The following is a 21,008-nucleotide window of genomic DNA, read 5'->3' on the forward strand; positions in this document are numbered from 1 at the left end:
GAATAATTTAAAACGAAAGTATATATGTTCCTGACAAGAAAAAAAAAGACTAAAGCAAGATTGATTGATATAGATAGGACAATGTTGACATCATGCCCGCCATACAAAGTGAACATTTACTTCCATCCAATGCACAAAGTCCTGCTTTTTGCATTTCTGGATACAGCAAACGATTTCATGATTTTAACAAGTAGTCAAAGAAACATATTGACAGTAATTGAAAGTAAAGGCAGATGGTCGTTATGCTGACCATGACACCCAGCTAAACATGAACCAAAGAAACAGATAACCATTACATCAACTCCCCCATATAGCTCAAGATACTAGTTATTGAATCTTGTCTTATATAAATATGTGCATTCTTTTTTTTTTTAAAAACAAAAATTACCCTTTGTAGCTATTACATTTGAAAATACATAAATAACAAAAACCTTTTTTTTTTTCTGTGTATTTTAGTTACCGCTCCTTCATTACTATCCAAGTAAAAAAGCCAATAGTAATTTTTAAATCTAAACTTGACAAGACAGATCCCAAAATTAAAAGCTTCCTTTTCCCATTTAAGGATGCATACTTAATTTAAATATAAAAGCAGCTCTTGAGACCAATTGTTTAATGAGAGAGATAAAGTACTTTCACTAAGCAAACTAGACCATGGAACTGCACTGCTACCAGACAGTCATCCTATCAGATGGTCCCTTATTTAGTTTTAGTTAATTCAGTATTTTCTCTAATTAAAAATGTATTATTTAGTACTGCCTTTATATATGTAATATGAATGCATCATTCATTGGTTCAGCACTTTACTTCACCTTTGAATTTGTTTTTCCCTTAAGAATCAGCTAAAAAAAATCCAGATTTATACATATATATTTAAAGTACAATTTAATGGTAGAAGTCAATAAAAGCTGAAAATAGAGGTCTGGATTTGCATATGTGTAGATGTATAGATTTACACTTTAAGACTAGCCTAGATTAATTACAGCACAAAGTCATTCTGACTTGTTCTACCTGGGAAAAATATTTAATCAGAACATACTCAATGATGGTTGGAAAAAATCTTAGAAATACATTTTTAAAAAGCTATGTATATAAAGGTCTGTGATTGGTGACAATTTGTAGCTTGATTCTGAAATAAGGAAGACAAAAAATAATTTTTCTCAACATGAGTGACTTTACAGAATCATTTGGTGTCTTTTTGTTTTTCCACAATAGAAAATGTTATAAACATTTAAATAGGTTTTGTGTCCAGTCTAAGATAAAATATATTCTGGTCTGTGTTTTTGGCAATTCTAAAATATATAATGTACAATTCCTTATACAAGTGAAACCAAACAACAAGACTCATCTGCTCAATTTAATTTTCAATTTTTCTGATTTTTTTTTTTTACTGCTAGCTCTTAAAATAATTAAATTTCTTATTAGACAAATGGATCAATAAAAGTTGGTCAACTGAAAAATGTAAAAAAAAAAAAAATAAGCTATGAAATAGATGAAAAACTTAACCAATAAAAAAATGTATGTATAGGTACGTGTAAAGTTAATTTCAATTAGCAAAAAAATTAAAGAGACAAAAAAAAATGAAATGCATGCACAGAGTTCTCTGTGTCAGAATAAAGGAATCTGGCCAGTCTTTTTCTTATTTCACTTTTCTGGCTTGTAAACGAAGAGGGGGTTGAAGGGGCAATGACAAATCTGAAGATAAAAAAAAACAAAAAACTACAAGCTATCACTTTATTGACTAAAGGCGTATCTATAATGACAGTCTTTACTATATGTACTGGCTGAATAATCAATTTATTTCAAAGTATTAACTATTACCTGTGGAAAATCACAAAACAAGTATTTCCTTTTAGAAGAGTGTGTCATTACCAGGAAGTTTATCTTGTCTTCATAGAAACCTTCCATGAGGGCTACAAATACCACATTTATTGGTAGAAAAGTTCTATGTAGAATTAGATCAGTGAACAGGCCTAGTGACTAGTCCTTGTAATCACAACAAATTTCCGTAAGGATCAATAAAGCAGTCTTAGTCTTAGTCTTAGTCTTAATAGCAAAAAAAAAAAAAATTACAATAAAAGCAGTGGAATAAAAAACAACACATTGTCACATTATGTTACAGTTATTTAAAACAATTTACTATACATACAGTCAAATTTGCTTTGTCACAGTTTGAATATCAATAGACACATCGTTAAATGTGTAACATTAAATATAGTTTTAATAACAAACAAAATATTGGAAAAAGAATACAAGGTTAACATATGAAGTGAAATGTCATTTAGACTTTTTATAGTAGTCAATTTTTGTTTCTACAAGTCATTTCTATAAATGGAAGCAATAAGTTACACACATGTGTTTCATGAGTTTATTTTAGAAATGATTACTTTTACATAACTTCCTGCAGGATGACAGGGATGGAAGTGGCAGTGTCTGAACTCTGGACTATTAACAGTTTGAGGCACATGCCTCATGACCAGACATCTAAAAGTATACTACATAATCAAAAGAGAGTAAAAGACCAAAAAAAGTGTTAAGAAGTGATACTGAAATAAAACAACAAGGCATTCTTAAGGCACATACTTACATTGACTAAGAATGTCAAACATAGGTAGACTACTGAAAGACTAGAGCTGGCCCTGTGTGTGTATGTCAAGTCAGTCTTCCAGAAAAAAAGCAATCAAAAAAATGTAATACTTGTATAGTTTCAGAACAAACACTCCATGCAACAAACAGTATCACATAATGTTCAATAATGCTGACCAAATTTTGGCTTTAGTGCTGCAGATCCAACAGATGTCTTTAGGGTGAAAACACAAAAAAGAAAAGAAACTGCATTTCCTAGGTAACAGATAAAAGCTTTGTTTGAGCCAATGTGTTATCCAAATTTACTGTTTAAGACCCCATGGACTTTGAAGAGAAAAAACAATTTAATGTACGTCGCCAAAGAGGTAGTCACAAAACTGCATCTTACACTTTATCTTCAATATTAAAATGATTAGCTAAGTATTATTACTCTATTAATATTACTGTTAAGGTTTAATAAAATAATGGATTCATTACCTGAGAAAACAAAATCATTTTATTTTCTTCAATATCAAGGCTAGTCTTTGGAAATTAACAATGTCTTAAAAAAAAAAAAAAAGGAAAAAAATAGTTTTAACAGTACAATACATTGCATATAAAACATTAACACAGCCTTAGAAAACAATTATTATAGATAAAATAGTGGTCAGTTTGAAGAAATCGTATTCTGTTTAAACTGACAACAACATTTGTAAATATAAAAAAGAAAAAACTATCATATCATCATAACAATGAGTAAAGTAACAAAAAAAATGTATCAGAGTATTGAAGGGGAAAAACACAAGATGACAGAAAAACATTTTCCACATACAAATATTGGTTCACATATTACAAAAGGATAATATAAACAAATCATAATGTCACTGCTATTAATGACCTAGTACTAATGAATAAATTGTTATAAAAACTTAAAAGTATGATAAAGCCAATTCTAAAAGTCTAACTTTAAAGTCTGCAAGTAAAAAACAACAACATAAGACTTATTCCTAATTGTCATTAACTTGAAATATTTATTCTAACTTAACATAACCTAATAAAAAAAAAATCGGAATACAAATACTTTTATTTCACACCCTAGGACAAACTACAAAAAAAAAAAAAAAAAAAAAAAAAAAAAACTTTTTGTTCAACACCATTCAATAGAAGAACAGGTTGAATCAGAAAAAAATAAGATGCAGTAAAGTCTCAATTTCTTATGACATGAACAGTCTGGGACAGTGTAGTAGTGCACTCAATGTCACATAAAACTAAGCAATCACAATGTTGGAAAGATAAAACAGTACACTAAAATCTGTGTTTATCAATTGTCTGACAAGTTAATGAATATAATTACCATTTACAGCTTTTATCTATCTTAGCATAAATACTTGGCAGAAATGTTGTTGCTTTAAATGTTGCCTAATTTCTTTAATAGGCAAGATCTTGCAATATAATGTCACACTAGAAGTATGTCAAGTTCCTGAAAATGTTTTTGACATTTCTAATAAGCAGCACTAATGATACTATTTAACAAAAGTCACACTAGAAATGATAACTACCACTATCTCTGAATAAAATGAATATTGTATCTACACAAGAAGACACTTAATACTGTTCTTTAATTTAGAGGGAAGAAAAAGAGCCTTAAAGAGCAATTACAGAAAAAGTCAACTTTTACTTTTTTTGTAACATAAATTTGATAAATCCAGAGTATCTCAAGTGACCTATATTGCATCGATGTTCTACTACATGTAATGATTAAAAAAATAAAATAAAAAATAATAATAATTATAAACAAACCAAATTTTAATTAACAAAGAATTACCTAATGTGTGGTCTTTAACGAAATTGTGCTTTATAAATATATTTTACAACTGAAGACAACTTGTTCATTTACAATATGAACAAAACATTCCTTCAAACAAGTATTTATAATATTTGTTTTCAGTCTTTTGTTCTATTTGCGTTCAACTAAAGTGATAACAGTAAACCAGTACAAAATCAAAAAAAAAAAAAGTGATAGGTATATTCTTTAAAAAATGTACAATAATTTGTTATTTAATACTATTTTATGACAAAACTATCCATAAAATTGCTATGCGATACGTTTATTTACAAGGAAGTTGGGTTTGGTAACACTTATAGAGGTGTTTATTGCATCAAGGAAGAGTGGAATGAAAAAAGATGTACAAAAATATATTCAACAAGATTTTTTTCATTGTCCAAAAACAAGAAAATTAATACTTTTTGAACAGAACACCAGAAAAAAAAAAATAAATTTTATCTTGCAAGGAGAGAAAAAGTAAAGCCTGAATTGTTCAAATTAACAATACATAATTAATGATAAAAAAAAAAAAAAAAAAAAAAAAAAAAAGGAAAATACTTAAAAACGGTATTTAAATAATTGGACTATGAAAAAAAACAACAACACTGCATTATCTGAATGCTTCTTCATTAAATTGATAGTAGCATATACAAGATGTCCCTTTACCAAGATTGTCAAGAAAAAAAAACTAGTCTAAATATTATAAAACACTCCTGAAAAACAAGCACCAAGATAATGCTAGGAATATATATTTTGTTTTAAACAATAATTTCAAAAATAGCACACAAATAAACATATAAATTTAATAATTATACACTTTGAAATAAATTTAACTGGTTTAAAGACAAGAAAAAAAGTCTTTATAATCAAAGTTATTAAAACTCCTACGCACGGAGGATAGGATTTTCAAAGCGTACCAAAATATTCCTTGGTACATCAATTTTTGCAAACAAATAAAAAAAAAACAAAAAAAAAACATAATCTTTCTAAAATGGCTTTAAAAAAAAGTTTGCAAGAAAATTATGACAAATTCCTATTTCTATTCAACTTCAATTTGGAAAGCTACCAGCATTGACTAGTTATAACTGAGGCAGCAATTTCACAGAGGAAACATTTTTACTTTTTAATTTCAGGAGTGTCCAGAGTTTATGCTTCCCCTTGTTTGATTTGCTCGTAACCGCCAGTTTATTCGCTTGATCCAGTCCTCCATATCATGTTCTGACACAGAATAGAGTAAAAAAACTCGCCAGCCCATATCCAGTCTAATTACACAGCTTTTGTCCTTCTGCGTAAAATCTTGACAGCACCCCCTGCACTCATTTAAATCCAGAACTCGTATTGGAGTCTTGCTGAACTTTTGCTTGTAATACTTCAATTCATTACGCTGCAATACAAACCAACGAGTTCTCCAAGTCTTAAAATGGCGCCCCATTTTTGTGAGAAATCCTTCCTTTGAGTTAACAGAGAAGTCAGCATTAATGATGCGTGAATCATCTGCTGTGCTAAACTCAGCATGCAGAGTTACAGATTCATACATGTCAGGCTCACTAATGTCTCTTGGGTAGGGTATCTTCAGTAAGACGACCTGGCCAGACTCACCACAAAGAAGTGGCTTGTTTCTAAAGTGCTCCACAAAGTCTGCAGCAGAATTAAAAGTGCATTGTCCAAAATGAATCTCTTTTCCTGTCCATACAATATTAAAGTGTTTCACTGTCTGTTCACACTTGACTGATAGGGCATATTCCCCAGATCCTTTAGAACTAGGCCTGAGTAAATAGGTGCCATCCATTCCATTCTGTATTAACATACTTTCTGCTGTGTGGCGGCTTAGTGTTGGATGATACCAGTTTAGGTTTTCTATTTCTACAGCATCAATTTCTTGTTCCATTTTTTCCTTTAGATGATAAAAATAGCTATAAAATATTTACATGTGTTGAAACAAAAACAAGTTTGAATAGCTGTGCGGTAATTTAATGATTCGTCCAATGTGTGTTAAAATCAAAATACTTAATAAGCTCAGTGTTCTCTCATTTCACATGATGTTCTGAGATCTTCACATTATGTTACCTTTTAAAGAAAAAAAGAAGATATTTATTGATTTATGTACATAATTTTAAATAATACGATAGCTATACTACAGGAGCAGTGATCTTTTCATCACATGTTACATGTACGCCTGAACAGTGGCAAAACAAGCTACCTGTGGGGCCAGGTTCACCCCCCACGCTACTAAATTATGAACTGTCAAAATACCTAAATGTATTATTGATTCTGCAAAAGGACAATTCGGTTTAATGGTGGAAGGCTAAAGCCAACTGATTCCCTGGCTTAGCCAAGGTTGCTCAAATCTATCTATCACCATCTCCAACCAGTGTATCATCAAATAGTTTTTTCTGCCCCACTGGATGAATTATCAATGGCCATCCTAATAATACAGGACAATGCTGACAAGCTTACTTTTATTAAGGAGGCACATTGGCAGAGTGGAAAAGTGCTTGGGCTTGTGTCCTGGGTTCAAATCCTGGTAAAGACGGACATTTTTAATTTTGGGATGTTAAATGCGACTCTGAGTCAACCCAGCTCTAATGGGTACCTGACATTAGTTGGGGAAAAGTAAAGAAGTTTGGTCATTATGCTGGCCACATGACACCCTGATTAACCATGGACCACAGAAACAGATAACTTTTACATCATCTGCCAAATAGACTTCAAGGTCTGAAAAGAAAACTTTATTTTATTTTACTTTTTAAAACTATAATTCAACTTTGATGTAAAAAGTAATGAACTGAAACTTAAAACTTAGTCTTGAACAATCTTGTAATTATTATACATGATTTTACTTTGTTATGCTTAGCAGTTTTACATTTTAAATGATGCCGTTGAGACTTGACAAGTTGGCATTTGTATTTTAAAATATTTTACATTGCAAATTTTTCTTTTGTATACATTTAGAGTTCAGACAACAGTAGTTATAGCACTTCCAGTGAAGTTTGTTGATAAAGGCTGTTCAACTTTAATTCATCACAATCAGGCCGGAAAATTTGTTTGATCTCAATGAAATGTGTACTCCTTTTATAAAAGACTTTATACACCTAAAAAATCTGTAAGCACTGGAGGAAGAATTACTAACATGTGCTATGTGGATGACATAGATGGTCTGGCAGAAGAAGAGTTAGCTAACTAGGTGATGTCTATAGACAAGACTGCCACAGCAAATGGTATGCAAATCAACGCCAAAAAAACACAAATTATAATAGGACTTAAAAGCTGACAAGTGTCAATAGTTTTAAATACCTCAGAGCTATCATTTCAGATAAAGGAACCACACCTTAACTAATGGCCAAAATTGCACAGACCACATCAGCAAAGCTCAAAACAATTTGGAAAGACATCTAGCCCTCGGCACTAAAATGAGACTGGTGTGCTTCTTGGTCATCACCACATTCTACACATGGCTAGAGAAAGATCCTAGGTATCAAAGAAAATATCACAAAAGAAAAGATTGGAAACATTATTATTAAGGTTATTGGACACCATGATGACCTCCTAACCACTATAAAAAAATGCAAACTAAAACTTTATGGCCATATCACAAGTTTCGTAAGGCTCACTAATCTTTCAGGGAACAGTACTAGGGAAAAGAAAATGAAGCAAACAGAGAAAGCGATGGGAAGACAACATTAAAGCATTGATGGGCCAGTCAATGAAAGAGATTCTATCCAAGGCAAAAGAGAAGAATGGAGAAAGATGGTCAACAGGTCAACAAATTAAGGGATAGGTGAAGGTGAAGAAATCTTACACAGTGTAAAATGGTCCTTACTGCCACTTAAAGATTCCTAGACTCTGCAGTGGTGGGTAGAATGATAATGATAACCCCTGCATTCATTTATTTAAGGTGATATGCTCAGTAGACATAGATTTTTAGAGATCATTCACTACAGCATAATACACTGATTGTCTTCAGTAATACTGTAAATTAAATACAGTAACAAAATCTAGATTTGAACTTATTATACTTATATATATATAGAGAGAGAGAGAGAGATAATAGATCTATATTAATATAACCCTCTCATGTAGCTATTACTGAGTAGATTTACTGTTACTGTGACCAAGATCATAAGAAGATAGAATGATAGATTATTATTATTATAAGAATTTAATAATTAGAAAACAGATCATATATTTAATAAATATAATCTAGATATATCTAGACTAGATTAGTAACTACTACTCTATATATAAAGTCTAGTACTAGATCTAGTTTTTACCTAGAATCTAGATCTAGTAACTAAAAGTAGATCTAGAATCTAGCTTACATTCTAGATATAGTTACTATATATAGAGAGAAAACTGGCGCACAGGTTGCTGAGGAAAAGAGAACATGCTGGCAGAAGAAAAATGCCAGAAAAGAAAAGCAAGGTCAATGTCAATGACACTACTAGCTCCTGCTGGAATAACCCCAGTGTGCAGCCGAACATTCCGGACTCACATAGGTCTCACCAGTGGTCACCAGCCACATGAAGAGGCATACAACCCCAGTGCCAGTGCAAATCCCTCATATATAGTTCGTCCATCGTGGTTCGATGATGACCACTTTGTCATCCAGGGGGCTGAGGCTGATATATATATATCTGGGTATCAAAATCGGCCTGGGCATTACCATATAAACCTACTCTATATATAAAGTCTAGTACTAGATCTAGTTTTTACCTAGAATCTAGATCTAGTAACTAAAAGTAGATCTAGAATCTAGCTTACATTCTAGATATAGTTACTATATATAGAGAGAAAACTGGTAACCCTGCTACGCCCTTATGTCATATTATATGTGTAAGCCTAATTCTCTACAAAATATATAAAGTTTGATAACGCATCGAATACTGGATATGCTTGCGTAGGATGACGTAATGTATTTTATTTATACATGTATGTAGTCTGAAAACTATGAACAATACAATAGCAGCCTTAAAGAGTTTTAAACTTTTTTGGTATTACTAATAGATTACAGACGTTTCTTCAAAAAATAAGAGAGTTACGTCCTATGCAATTCATGTGTCAATCTAGTCATGCATGTTGATTGTAACTTAAAATTTGCTAAGTCATTGGTTTACCTGGCTGACTTAGGCAACCCATAAATATAACCCATTTCTTTAAAAGATTAGAGATTGTAGAACGTTAGAGAGGCACTTATTTAATGTGAAAAGCTCTTTCTTTGTCCTAGTACATTCTCAAAAAACGCAAATTGTATATGAATATATCATGACCCATTATTTAAAATATAAATCTCATCTCATTAAATATCTGATGGGACAGCACTATATAATTATTTTAATTATTAAATGAATTTCCGTCATTAATGACTTCATTCTAAGCATAAGTTCGCCATTAATTAAAGAAGTAAAGAAAGATGTAGATGTAGATCTAGATTTGTTTTTTTTTAATTAAATAATATTTTTTGTAAGCCTTAAGTATAATATTTTTAGATCTAAGTTATTAAAAATAAAAAAAAAAAGAAAACTTACTTTTACTTTACAAATAGCGGAAAGCAGAACTCTATACCCATATTGAGCTGTGAATAAGTTGGGTGGTTTGCGATTTCATGGCTGTATGTGTGTGTGTTAAAGTTAATCTATATTAAGAATGGTTAAAGAGCTAGATCTAATTGTGGCCCCTATATTTTATTTTTTTGCTGCATTATATCAATTTTTTCTAACTTAACCTCTCTCATCCCTCTTTTTCGGTAACTATCAATGGAACCATCAAAAGACGGGTGAGGGAAAGAGCAAAAACAAATGGGAGTGCCATCAAACGTCCATGCCGACCAGCAAAATGATTAGGCCAAACACAGCCTCGAAGACTTTTGAAGTCCATGCCGCTCGTGCATAGCAAAAAGTACGGTCTAACGTTTCGCAAATGATAATATGTACAGTGTATAGTGTACATTTTTTGATATTCTTCTTGAATTTCAAACAAAATTAATTGTAATTAGAAAAAATAAACTACAAGAAAAAGTGTTCGGGCATCTGTGTCTTGCTGCTGTTTTTTTTTTAAAGTAGTCTGCATTGAAAATTTTAACAAATTTCTTTGGTCGCTACCAGACCGGCCTATTTGGTGCCGGCCCACCGGGCATTTGACCATTTGCCCATATTGATATAGCCAGTCCGTCCCTGATAATATATTAAATATAATAATTTTTAATATTAGATATTATTAGTTATTATTAAAGTAGATACTAGACTCTATATTTATATAGATCTAGCTAAAATGAAGTAGGCTAACCAGTTTCAGTTCAAGTTGAGTAACTTGAACTTCTTAGTCTTAGTAAGTTAGTATGATTCTACTTTTAACAAATTTCTTTGGTCGCTACCAGACCGGCCTATTTGGTGCCGGCCCACCGGGCATTTGACCATTTGCCCATATTGATATAGCCAGTCCGTCCCTGATAATATATTAAATATAATAATTTTTAATATTAGATATTATTAGTTATTATTAAAGTAGATACTAGACTCTATATTTATATAGATCTAGCTAAAATGAAGTAGGCTAAATAGTTTCAGTTCAAGTTGAGTAACTTGAACTTCTTAGTCTTAGTAAGTTAGTATGATTCTACTTTTAACAAATTTCTTTGGTCGCTACCAGACCGGCCTATTTGGTGCCGGCCCACCGGGCATTTGACCATTTGCCCATATTGATATAGCCAGTCCGTCCCTGATAATATATTAAACATAATAATTTTTAATATTAGATATTATTAGTTATTATTAAAGTAGATACTAGACTCTATATTTATATAGATCTAGCTAAAATGAAGTAGGCTAAATAGTTTCAGTTCAAGTTGAGTAACTTGAACTTCTTAGTCTTAGTAAGTTAGTATGATTCTACTTTTAACAAATTTCTTTGGTCGCTACCAGACCGGCCTATTTGGTGCCGGCCCACCGGGCATTTGACCATTTGCCCATATTGATATAGCCAGTCCGTCCCTGATAATATATTAAATATAATAATTTTTAATATTAGATATTATTAGTTATTATTAAAGTAGATACTAGACTCTATATTTATATAGATCTAGCTAAAATGAAGTAGGCTAACCAGTTTGAGTTCAAGTTGAGTAACTTGAACTTCTTAGTCTTAGTAAGTTAGTATGATTCAACTATATAATAATAATATATAATAATAATAATAATATATAGTTAATATAGAATCTATAAAAATAATTCTATATATAGAGTAAAGTGTGAAGTTCAAGCAGTCCCGATTTGACAAGAGGTTCGAACAGTTCACGTTTTATTGCTATAACTTTTTTATTTGAATGTTTACCAAATTACTAATATATTGCTACTACCCATGAACCTTTTTTCTTCACTTCCAACACATACTATTTCTTTTTCCTTGTAAAGACTAAGTTCATGGTGAGGTCAAACTCAGGAGGTGTGGAATTATTCTTTTTTACTACCCGGTAGTGAAGGAAATGGGTAATGGGCTTAGGGCCATTTTTAAGTCTGATGGCTCATCAGCTCAAAGAGACTTCTATTTGAAATTGTGGAGGTTGGGAAATGGTGCAATGGATGGTGTTCTTGCACTGGAGTAAAAAGAAAATGACTTTATAGTAAAAATTAAATATTAAAACATGTTTTTAGATATATTTTCTTTGATCTGTTCGAACCTTCCATCAATTAGATCGAGCTTACTAACTGGGGAAAAATCCGCTCGAGGAAAAGTACACTTGGCGATACTTACCCGTATTTAATTTTAACTAAGCCTAGTGATACATTAAATCCAATCTATTTTTATAGAAAAAAAGACGAGGAATTCAGAGATACCATCAGTTTTTTCATAGGTCAGACCGTTACGGTGCTATAAAAATCCAAACTTGAAAATTGCTGCCAGCGGGCTTAATGCGCTCGAACTTCGCGCTATACTCTATATAGTTAGATCTAGATCTAAAATCTAATGTAAGTATTATTACTATTACTAGATCTAGACTAGTATTATAATTATCTTATCTTATATAATACAGACGTTACTTCAAAAAAGAAGATGATTACGTCCTACGCGTCATGCATTTAGTCATGCATATTAACCAATGACTTAAATTCTGCCAAGTCACTGGTTTTCCTGGCTAGCTCAGGCAACCCATTCCATGCTCTGATAGCACTAGGGAAGAAGGAGTATTTGTACAAATTTGTCCTAGCATATGGGATGAGGAATGTTCCTTTATCTTTGTGTCTTTCAGAGTATTTTATTAAATTTTGTTTTTGTATTTGAAGATTATGGTTCAGTGTTTTATGTATTATTGCTACTTTACTTTTGAGCCTTCTGTCCTGAAGGCTTTCTAAATTTAGTGATTTTACTAAAGGTGTTACTCTAGTCAAATGTGAATATTCGTTTGTTATGAATCGCACTGCTCTATTTTGTGTCTGTTCTAGTTTCTTAATGTTTTCTTGAGTTGAGGGGTCCCAAACAGAGGATGCATATTCTATTATTGGCCTAACCAAGGTTAAATAACATTTTAGTTTTATGTTCTTATTTGATTTATAGAAATTTCTTTTAATAAATCCTAATGCTTTGTTTGATTTTTTGTAGTTTCATCAATATGTGGATTCCATGACAGTTTTTCATTTATTATAACACCTAGGTATTTTGCGTTTTTAGTCTGTGTTACTGGTTTGCCATGAATAAGATAAGTGGAATTAATTTGTTTTAGTTTTTTTGTTACTCTTAACAACTGACATTTTTCTGGGTGGAAAGACATGCTCCAATTTGATTCCCATTTCTGTAATTCATCTAATTCTCTTTGTAAAATATCTGTGTCTTGTGTTGTTTTTATTGTTCTATATATTATGCAATCGTCTGCAAATAATCTGACTTTTGTTCCTGAAGTAATGCAATTTGGTAAATCATTTATGTAAATTAAAAATAGTAGTGGACCCAAGACTGTTCCTTGAGGTACACCTGAGTTTACTGTTATCGGTGTTGATTTAGAGCCATTTATTATTACAGTTTGTTCTCTCCCTATCAGAAAGTCTTTAATCCACTGATGCAGTGGACCATTAATGCCGAAATATTTTAATTTTTTAAGCAAACTATGGTGGTGAACTTTGTCAAAAGCCTTAGAAAAATCTAGTAAGATAGCATCTATTTGTTCACTATTATCTAAACCTTTTGAAAAATCATCAATTAGTCCTATTAGTTGTGTTTCACATGATCTATATTTCCTAAAGCCATGTTGGTATGGTGTGAGGACATTATGTTTGTCTAAGTGGTTTATGATGTTGCTACATATTATGTGTTCTAGGATTTTACATGTGATGCTGGTAAGTGATACTGGTCTGTAGTTTCCTGGGTCAGATTTTTCTCCTTTTTTAAATAGGGGGGTGACATTAGCTTCTTTCCAGTCCTTTGGTACTCTGCCCTGGTTAAGTGAAGCCTGAAAGAGTATTTTGAACACTGGGGCTAGCTCATTACTTAGTTCTTTGAGTAATCTAGCTGGAATACCATCAGGTCCAGAAGCTTTATTTGGTTTGGTGTTGGCTAATAGTTTTTGAATTCCATTTTCTTGTACTACTATATCTTCTATGTTGTCTACTTGGTTCAAATTCAGTAATATGTCTTTGTCTCCTGGGGCTGAGAATGCTGATGCAAAGTATTTGTTTAGAATGTTTGCTTTAGTTTCATTATCATTATGTATTATGTTATGTTCATCTTTTAATGGCGCTACGCCTGTTGTTTCCATTTTTTTAGACTTAATGTATGACCATAGGTTTTTGTTGTTGTCTTTAGATATTACATTGTTTATGTATTCACTCTGCAGCTGTCTGCTTACTTTTTGGGTTAAGTGTTTAATTTTCATATACTTTTTGTAAACTCTTTCTGCATTAGTTTCTTTAAATTTTCTATATAGGTTTTCCTTCTGTTTACAAAGCTTCTTTAGTCTATTATTAAACCAGCATTTATTTATTTTGTTTGATGTGTATTTAGTTGGTATTTGATTTTCTATAATGCTTTTAAGATGGTTTTTAATGAAATTCCAGAGGTCATCGACTGGTTGGTTAATGTCTTTTTCTAATAAGAATGTTTGTTGAAAGTTTAATGCAGCTTGGTGTAGTTGTGTTAGGTTACATTTATTCCAGAGTAAGATTTTTCTTTTGGGTTTTATATTGGCTACTGCTTTTATCTGACTGTGTATTTTTATTATCTCATGGTCTGATAGACCAGGGATAATATCATAATCAACTACTAATCCAGGTCTGTTGGTTAAGAAGAGATCTAATGTGTTGTTTAATCTAGTTGGCTTTTTAATGATTTGATCTAAACTTAGGTTGTGTAAAGTTTCTATGAAAAGCTCATTTATGTCCTTAAGGTTTTGGTGTTTATCTATGGTTAGTGTTTTCCAATTTATATCAGGTAGGTTGAAATCACCCATAATCCAAAAAACTGCATTTTTATTTGTCTCTTTAAGTGTCGTAATCTGATTACATAGTTCCTGCATGTATTCTAAACTAGAATTTGGTGGTCTGTAAATGCTGCCTATTATTAGGGATGTTGAGGTGGTATTAATTTTACAAAATGTTGATTCTATATTTTTTGAGTTAGGTAAGGTAATTTCTTCTGCTATAAGAGTGTTTTTTATTGCTAAAAGAACTCCTCCATGATTATCAGCCCTATCTTTTCTAAAAATTTCATAATTACTATTGAAAATTTCGGCATTATAAATTTCAGGATGTAGCCAAGTTTCTGTGCCTGCAATTATGTCTGGTTTCTCACATTCTAATAAAATTTCTAAATCTGCTGTTTTGTTCCTAATGCTTTGAAAATTTATTATTAAGGTTTTAAGGTATTTTGGTGTTACTTCTTTAGTAGGTTTGTTTAGTGAGGCTGTTGTATTAATTTTAGTAGATTTAGGTTTAACAGGAGTGGATCTGGCTAGTGGTTGGTGAGTTTGGTTTGGGATGGTGTTTAGGATGTTGTATGGGTTAGAAGTGTCTGCATCAAAGGAATCAAACAGTCCTGATGTAAACTGAGGTAACCCACACGGTACACAGTGCCATGATGCATCTTTGTTGCCTAAGGCATAATACACAGGTGTATTCATATGGAGACATGATGCATGGTACCATTCATCGCAGGTGTCACATTGAATGGCTTTCTGTTTCATGGTGCATACTTTTTTGCAGATGTTGCATCTATCTTTAGATCTAGGCCCTGGATTTGACTCTACATCTCCTGCTATTAATATTAACAGTGATAGGTATTTATTTCTGCTGTGTCTGATTGAGAACTTCCATTTGTGATGGGTAATCTTCTTTAGTGTTATGGATGTGTATGTTAGGTTATTTTTTAAGTTGCTTTGATCTAAAGTGTGATGATTGATTATGACTGTTGTTTCTTTTTTAAGTTTAGTGTTGACTAAGGTAGATCTGGTTCTGTGTTCAGCTAGTATGTATTTAGTAATTATTAGGATAAATAGCCAGAGCAATTTCATGATGACTGTTGTTGATTATTAGACTCTACTCTAGTATATATAGTAATATAGTATAGTCATCTAGTAGATCTATTAATTTTAATTAGTATTACTATTAGTATTACTAATACTTCATTACTAACTTAAACTTTAAACTTAGACAGTAACTAACAGTTAACTAACTAGACTCTATTACTTATTTACATAATTTACTATGACTACTACCCTATAATAAGTTTAAGTATATGAGTGAGTATGAGTATATTACTACTACTACTAACTTAGATTCTTAGCATTCTAGATCTAGATTAATACTACTGACTAGACGTAACTAGACTCTAGAGATTTTCTTATATTCTAGCTAGATCTAGAGTCTAGTTAATTCTAGATCTAGAATAGTATTCTTGGAATTCTAGATCTAGATCTAGTCATCTAGTCTAGGATCTACTCATCTCTAGAACAGCTAAGAACTAGATTGTCAGATTCACTGAGATTGTAATGTAGATCTAGATCTAGAGTCTAGAATCTATATATAGAATATAGAATATATCTAGACTAGATTGATTCTAGATTTAAGATTATTTAAAATTATTAGATGATATTAGTATTAGATCTAGATTTCGAATTATAATTATTATATCTAGTTAATCTAGAGAAAAGAATTAAACTAAAGGTATATATTATAGATCTACCTGAATATAGATTATCTAGGATGTAACAATATTGAGCGTAATGAACTTACAGTTTATTAATACATGAACCTGAACAAAATTTCCGTGATTTGCCAGTTAGCACTAAAATGTTAAATTAATCTAGTCTAGATTCTAGATGTAGACTTACTAAGTTTGGAAAAAACAACACGAATTAATGATTAACCCGCCAAATTATTAGTTATCTTTAAACAAGCACCACGTTCAAATATAAATAATACTGTTATATTGTGAGAAAGTATTACATTTTAACTAGATCTATACTTTGAAAATCACAATTGTGACAATTGTCAGCCAAATGAAAAATAATCTAGGCGCCTCTGGCAGCTGTATAGATCTACAATGTAGGCCAGCATATGCTTGTATTAGACCGTACGCGGATGTAATCTATATTGCATTTATAAATTAAAGAGTCTATTAGATATCTAGATGTATGTAGATCAGAACAACAACAGACAATAAGTGACAATTATTTTAACAAGGCGATATGTTGGGAGTAATATTATCTACTCTGGGCCTCTGAAGGAACGTTCTCCCCACCCCGCAACCAACAACAACAAAAAAAAAAAAAAACAACAACACGTGAAACAAGTAAAACAAACAGTGCTAATAGAATGACTAGATTAACTTACGGATACGCGTCGGACTTAATTATCCTCTCTTTTGAAGGAACGTCTGCAATGATAGCGTTCATGCAACCAGCGGCGTAGATTCAAGTAGGCTACATGATAAAACTAGACGATTGGATAGGCAAGAAAAAAAAATTAGCCTATAAATATCTTGTACAGGTAGTGTTGTCTTAACATTCAATTCATGATAGGCATATCGACTTCTTTTACAAGTAATGGAATAGCAATAGTAGCAATAGCAATAATAGGGGCCTAAATGGTGCCTCTGGGTTAGATTATTTTTCTTTTGGCTGACATTTGTCCTTACCTTAAAACACAAAGCGTATCATCATCATCATTATCAAGCATTAGACTAATAATAGGCTAAATTTAAACATCCTATAGGCATATCACCCGAACTTGGCTACCATAGGCATATCTCTTGAACTTTTTCATATACGTTGCAGAATTTCCAAAAGACAAAAATGGATAACCATAAAGACAATTTGCACCCAATAAACCACAGTTACATCAGCACTGGATGAAGTGGTCGGCTCCTCTCCATTAAGACTAGAATTGAAAGATTTAAAAACTTCTTTATCCCACTTTCATTCAGGGTGTTTCAGTCCTCACTGAGAACTACATGGAAGCGTAATAGATAAAGCGCTGGTTGCCTGTATATTGTTACGAATCTCCTTATCCAGGCTCGCTGCAAATGGTACCAAACGACACCACCAACTTAAAGAACTCGACAACTCTGGGCTTCAAAGTAACGTAATAGTTTAATGTCAATAAATAACAGCCAACACTGTACAATTGGCAGCACGTAACACAAGACTGTACAAATATCTCTCCGCCGTATCAACTCTTGCACTGGTCTCTCTGTCTCGTCTCGGACCTGTACTGAGCCGTTGTAACGAACTGTAGATCGGGAAGTTGTGACTCACTGGTCTCTGATACCTTCGCTCTTTATATAGGGTCCCTACTGGCCTTCTCGAATCGGACAGAACGTCGCTCGACCATTCTGGGTGGTCAGATGACTACAATTCTCGTGACGCTCTTGAGCTGTGTTCACGACGCCGATCCTTCCCGAACCGTCATGTTGAAACTCGTCTCGGCTGACCGTCGTAACTCGTCACGCTCGACCGCTCATCTAGCGCTGGCCTGGGGCGATTGGCGTTGGCTGACTACACACACACACACCACCCCCGTCTGTGCCACCACCAGGTTTATAACACTGCCCCCTCCTTAGATCTGTCCGTCCCGGGCAGATCCGGCTTCACCATGGTACTTGTGGAGTCTGTCGATGTGGACGACCTTCAGTTTGGACCTTGGGCTCTTTTGTATTCGATACACGACATCGTTGATTCTTGTTACCACGCGGTAGGGTCCTTCCCAGTCTGTTTGAAGTTTTGGGGACTTGCCTTTTCGTCTTTGTGGGTTGTACAACCAAACTAGATCGTTCTCATGAAACCCAGCGGCATTGGCCCGTTTGTCGTACCTTGTCTTCACCTGGTCACTGTTGATCTTGATGTTTCTGCGGGCTAGAGCGTGAGTTTTCTCCATCCGTTTTCGGAGATTTGCGACATAGTCTGTCGAAGAGGCTGGCACATTTCCCGGAATCCCGAATAACAAGTCACATGGTAGTTGCAGCTCTCGGCCGAACAACATCTTTGCTGGAGTGTAACCGGTGGTGCTGTGAATCGATCCTCTATATGCCATAAGGAACATTGGGATATAGGTGTCCCAGTCATGTTGATGTTCATCGACGACTTTCGACAGGTGTTGTTCCAGTGTTCGGTTAAATCGTTCTACCATTCCGTCTGACTGGGGGTGAAGAGGAGTTGTGCGTGTCTTTTCGATGCCGAGTACCTGGCACATCTCTTGGAATATCTTGGATTCGAAGTTTCGGCCTTGGTCGGAGTGTAATTCTCTAGGAGCACCAAAACGGCTAATCCAATTCTCCACGAGTGTTTCCGCTATGGTGGTGGCTTCTTGGTTTTGTATTGCATATGCTTCGGGCCACTTAGTAAAATAATCTATCACTACTAGAATGTACTTGTTTCCTTTCTGGGACTCAGGAAATGGTCCGGCTACATCGATCGCTATTCTTTCAAAGGGATTTCCGACGTTGTATTGCTGCATACGTCCCCTCGTTCTCCTGTGTGGGCCTTTTGCTGCTGCACATGTGTCGCACCTTTGGCACCATTCTTCTACATCATCTCTGTAGCCGAACCAGTAAAACCGCTGGCGTACTTTTTCAAAGGTCTTGTTGACGCCTAAATGTCACCCACTGGAATTATTATGGATTTCTTGCAGCACCTCAGCAACTCTCACTTTGGGCAGCAACATCTGTAAGCGATTGCATGTTCCATCTGCCGTTTCCCAGACTCTCTTGAGAACTCCATTGTCGATTGTCAGTGAGTCCCGTTGCGCCCAATATGCCTTGGTTGCAGTTCCCTTATCAGAAAGGTGATGCCATTCCGGTCTTTGCCCGTCTTCCTTCATAAGCAGAATGGGAGCCAGATCTTCATCTTTTAACTGGACTTCTCGAATTTTTTCGTCGGACCATGACTCGGAAGCTTGTACCCCAAGACGTTGGCAATCAATGATAAATCCCTTCTCTTCAACCTTGCTGCAGTGTTTACATTCCATTCTGCAAGGTCGTCGAGACAGCGCGTCAGAATTCTGGTGAATTAGTCCTTTTCGGTGCTGTGTCTCGAAGTCATAGGTTTGCAAACGTTCAATCCACCTGGCGACTTGACCTTCAGGATTTTTAAATGACAACAGCCATTGAAGAGCAGCGTGATCTGTCCTAAGGATAAATTTTTGCCCATATAAGTATTTGTGGAAATGTTGTATGGCATCCACAACTGCCAGTAGCTCACGCCTTGTGACACAGTAGTTTCTCTCGGCGTTGGACGAGCTCCGACTAAAGTAAGCTATAACCCTCTCAGTTCCATCTATCTTTTGGGATAAGACAGCACCTATTCCAGTATTGCTCGCATCGGTGTCAAGTATGAACGTCTCACCTGGTATCGGGTAGGCCAGAATGGGTGATGAAACAAGAGCCTTTTTAAGTCGCTCAAAGGCCTCCTGACATTCCGTTGTCCAAATAAACGGCCGCTTCGGTTCAGTCAATTGATGAAGGGCGCTACAGAGGCTGGAGAAGTTTGGTACGAAACGTCTGTAGTACGTGCAGAGTCCAAGAAAGCTTCTTAACTCCTGGATATTAGCGGGGATCGGCCATCCCTTTACAGCTTCAACTTTATCCGGGTCTGTGCTGACTCCTTCCTTCGACACGATGTGCCCAAGGTACTTGACGCTCCTTCTGAACAAGAAGCACTTCTTTGGATTCAATTTCATTCCAGCGTTTCTGATTCGTTCGAATACTTCCTTCAGGTTTGCGATATGTTCCTCGAAGGTTCTGCCTATGACGATAATGTCATCTAAGTACACAAGACACGTGGTCCAGTTAAGTCCTCTTAGCACATGCTCCATAAGTCTTTCAAAGGTTGCAGGGGCGTTGCAGAGTCCAAAAGGCATAACGGTAAATTGCCAGAGACCATTACCAGCAGAGAAGGCTGTTTTATCTCTGTCCTCGGGGTGTAGTCCTATTTGCCAGTAACCGCTCTTCAGGTCAAGGGTGGAAAAGATCTGTGACCCAGCAAGTGTGTCCAATGTGTCGTCGATCCTAGGAAGCGGGTAGCTGTCCTTGTGTGTGGCGTCGTTTAATAATCTATAGTCGACACAAAATCTCGTGGATCCATCTTTCTTCTTTACCAAGACGATGGGTGAACACCATGGACTGTTGGATGGTTCAACAACCCCTT

General features: G+C 34.1%; 1 protein-coding gene across 11 annotated transcripts; it reads right to left on the bottom strand.

The window, feature by feature from the left end:
• Positions 1 to 359: 359 nt before the first annotated feature.
• Positions 360 to 16,769, bottom strand: LOC106063280 (dual adapter for phosphotyrosine and 3-phosphotyrosine and 3-phosphoinositide-like). Of its 11 annotated transcripts, none has more exons than XR_008776584.1 (4): positions 16,550 to 16,769; positions 2,147 to 6,454; positions 1,819 to 1,977; positions 360 to 1,692 (listed from the first exon to the last, which is right to left on the bottom strand). XR_008776584.1 is itself a non-coding variant. In XM_013221600.2 (2 exons), the coding sequence occupies exon 2, from the start codon at positions 6,273 to 6,275 to the stop codon at positions 5,517 to 5,519; it is 759 nt and encodes a 252-aa protein (XP_013077054.2). In that variant the 5' UTR covers positions 6,276 to 6,454; positions 16,550 to 16,769; the 3' UTR covers positions 2,045 to 5,516. The 11 variants fall into 11 exon arrangements, 1 of the variants encoding a protein (XP_013077054.2); XR_008776586.1 differs by having other exon boundaries at positions 360 to 1,977; positions 2,147 to 3,124; positions 6,395 to 6,454; positions 16,600 to 16,614; XR_008776588.1 differs by having other exon boundaries at positions 360 to 1,977; positions 3,061 to 3,124; positions 6,395 to 6,454; positions 16,550 to 16,613.
• Between the last annotated feature and the right edge of the window lie 4,239 nt (positions 16,770 to 21,008).

Source organism: Biomphalaria glabrata, chromosome 2, assembly GCF_947242115.1.
Source record: "Biomphalaria glabrata chromosome 2, xgBioGlab47.1, whole genome shotgun sequence".
Taxonomy (NCBI): Eukaryota; Metazoa; Mollusca; class Gastropoda; family Planorbidae; genus Biomphalaria; species Biomphalaria glabrata.

Excerpts from the sequence above, each read along its gene's own strand:
- LOC106063280 (XM_013221600.2), bottom strand. The coding sequence starts at position 6,275 with ATGGAACAAGAAATTGATGCTGTAGAAATAGAAAACCTAAACTGGTAT.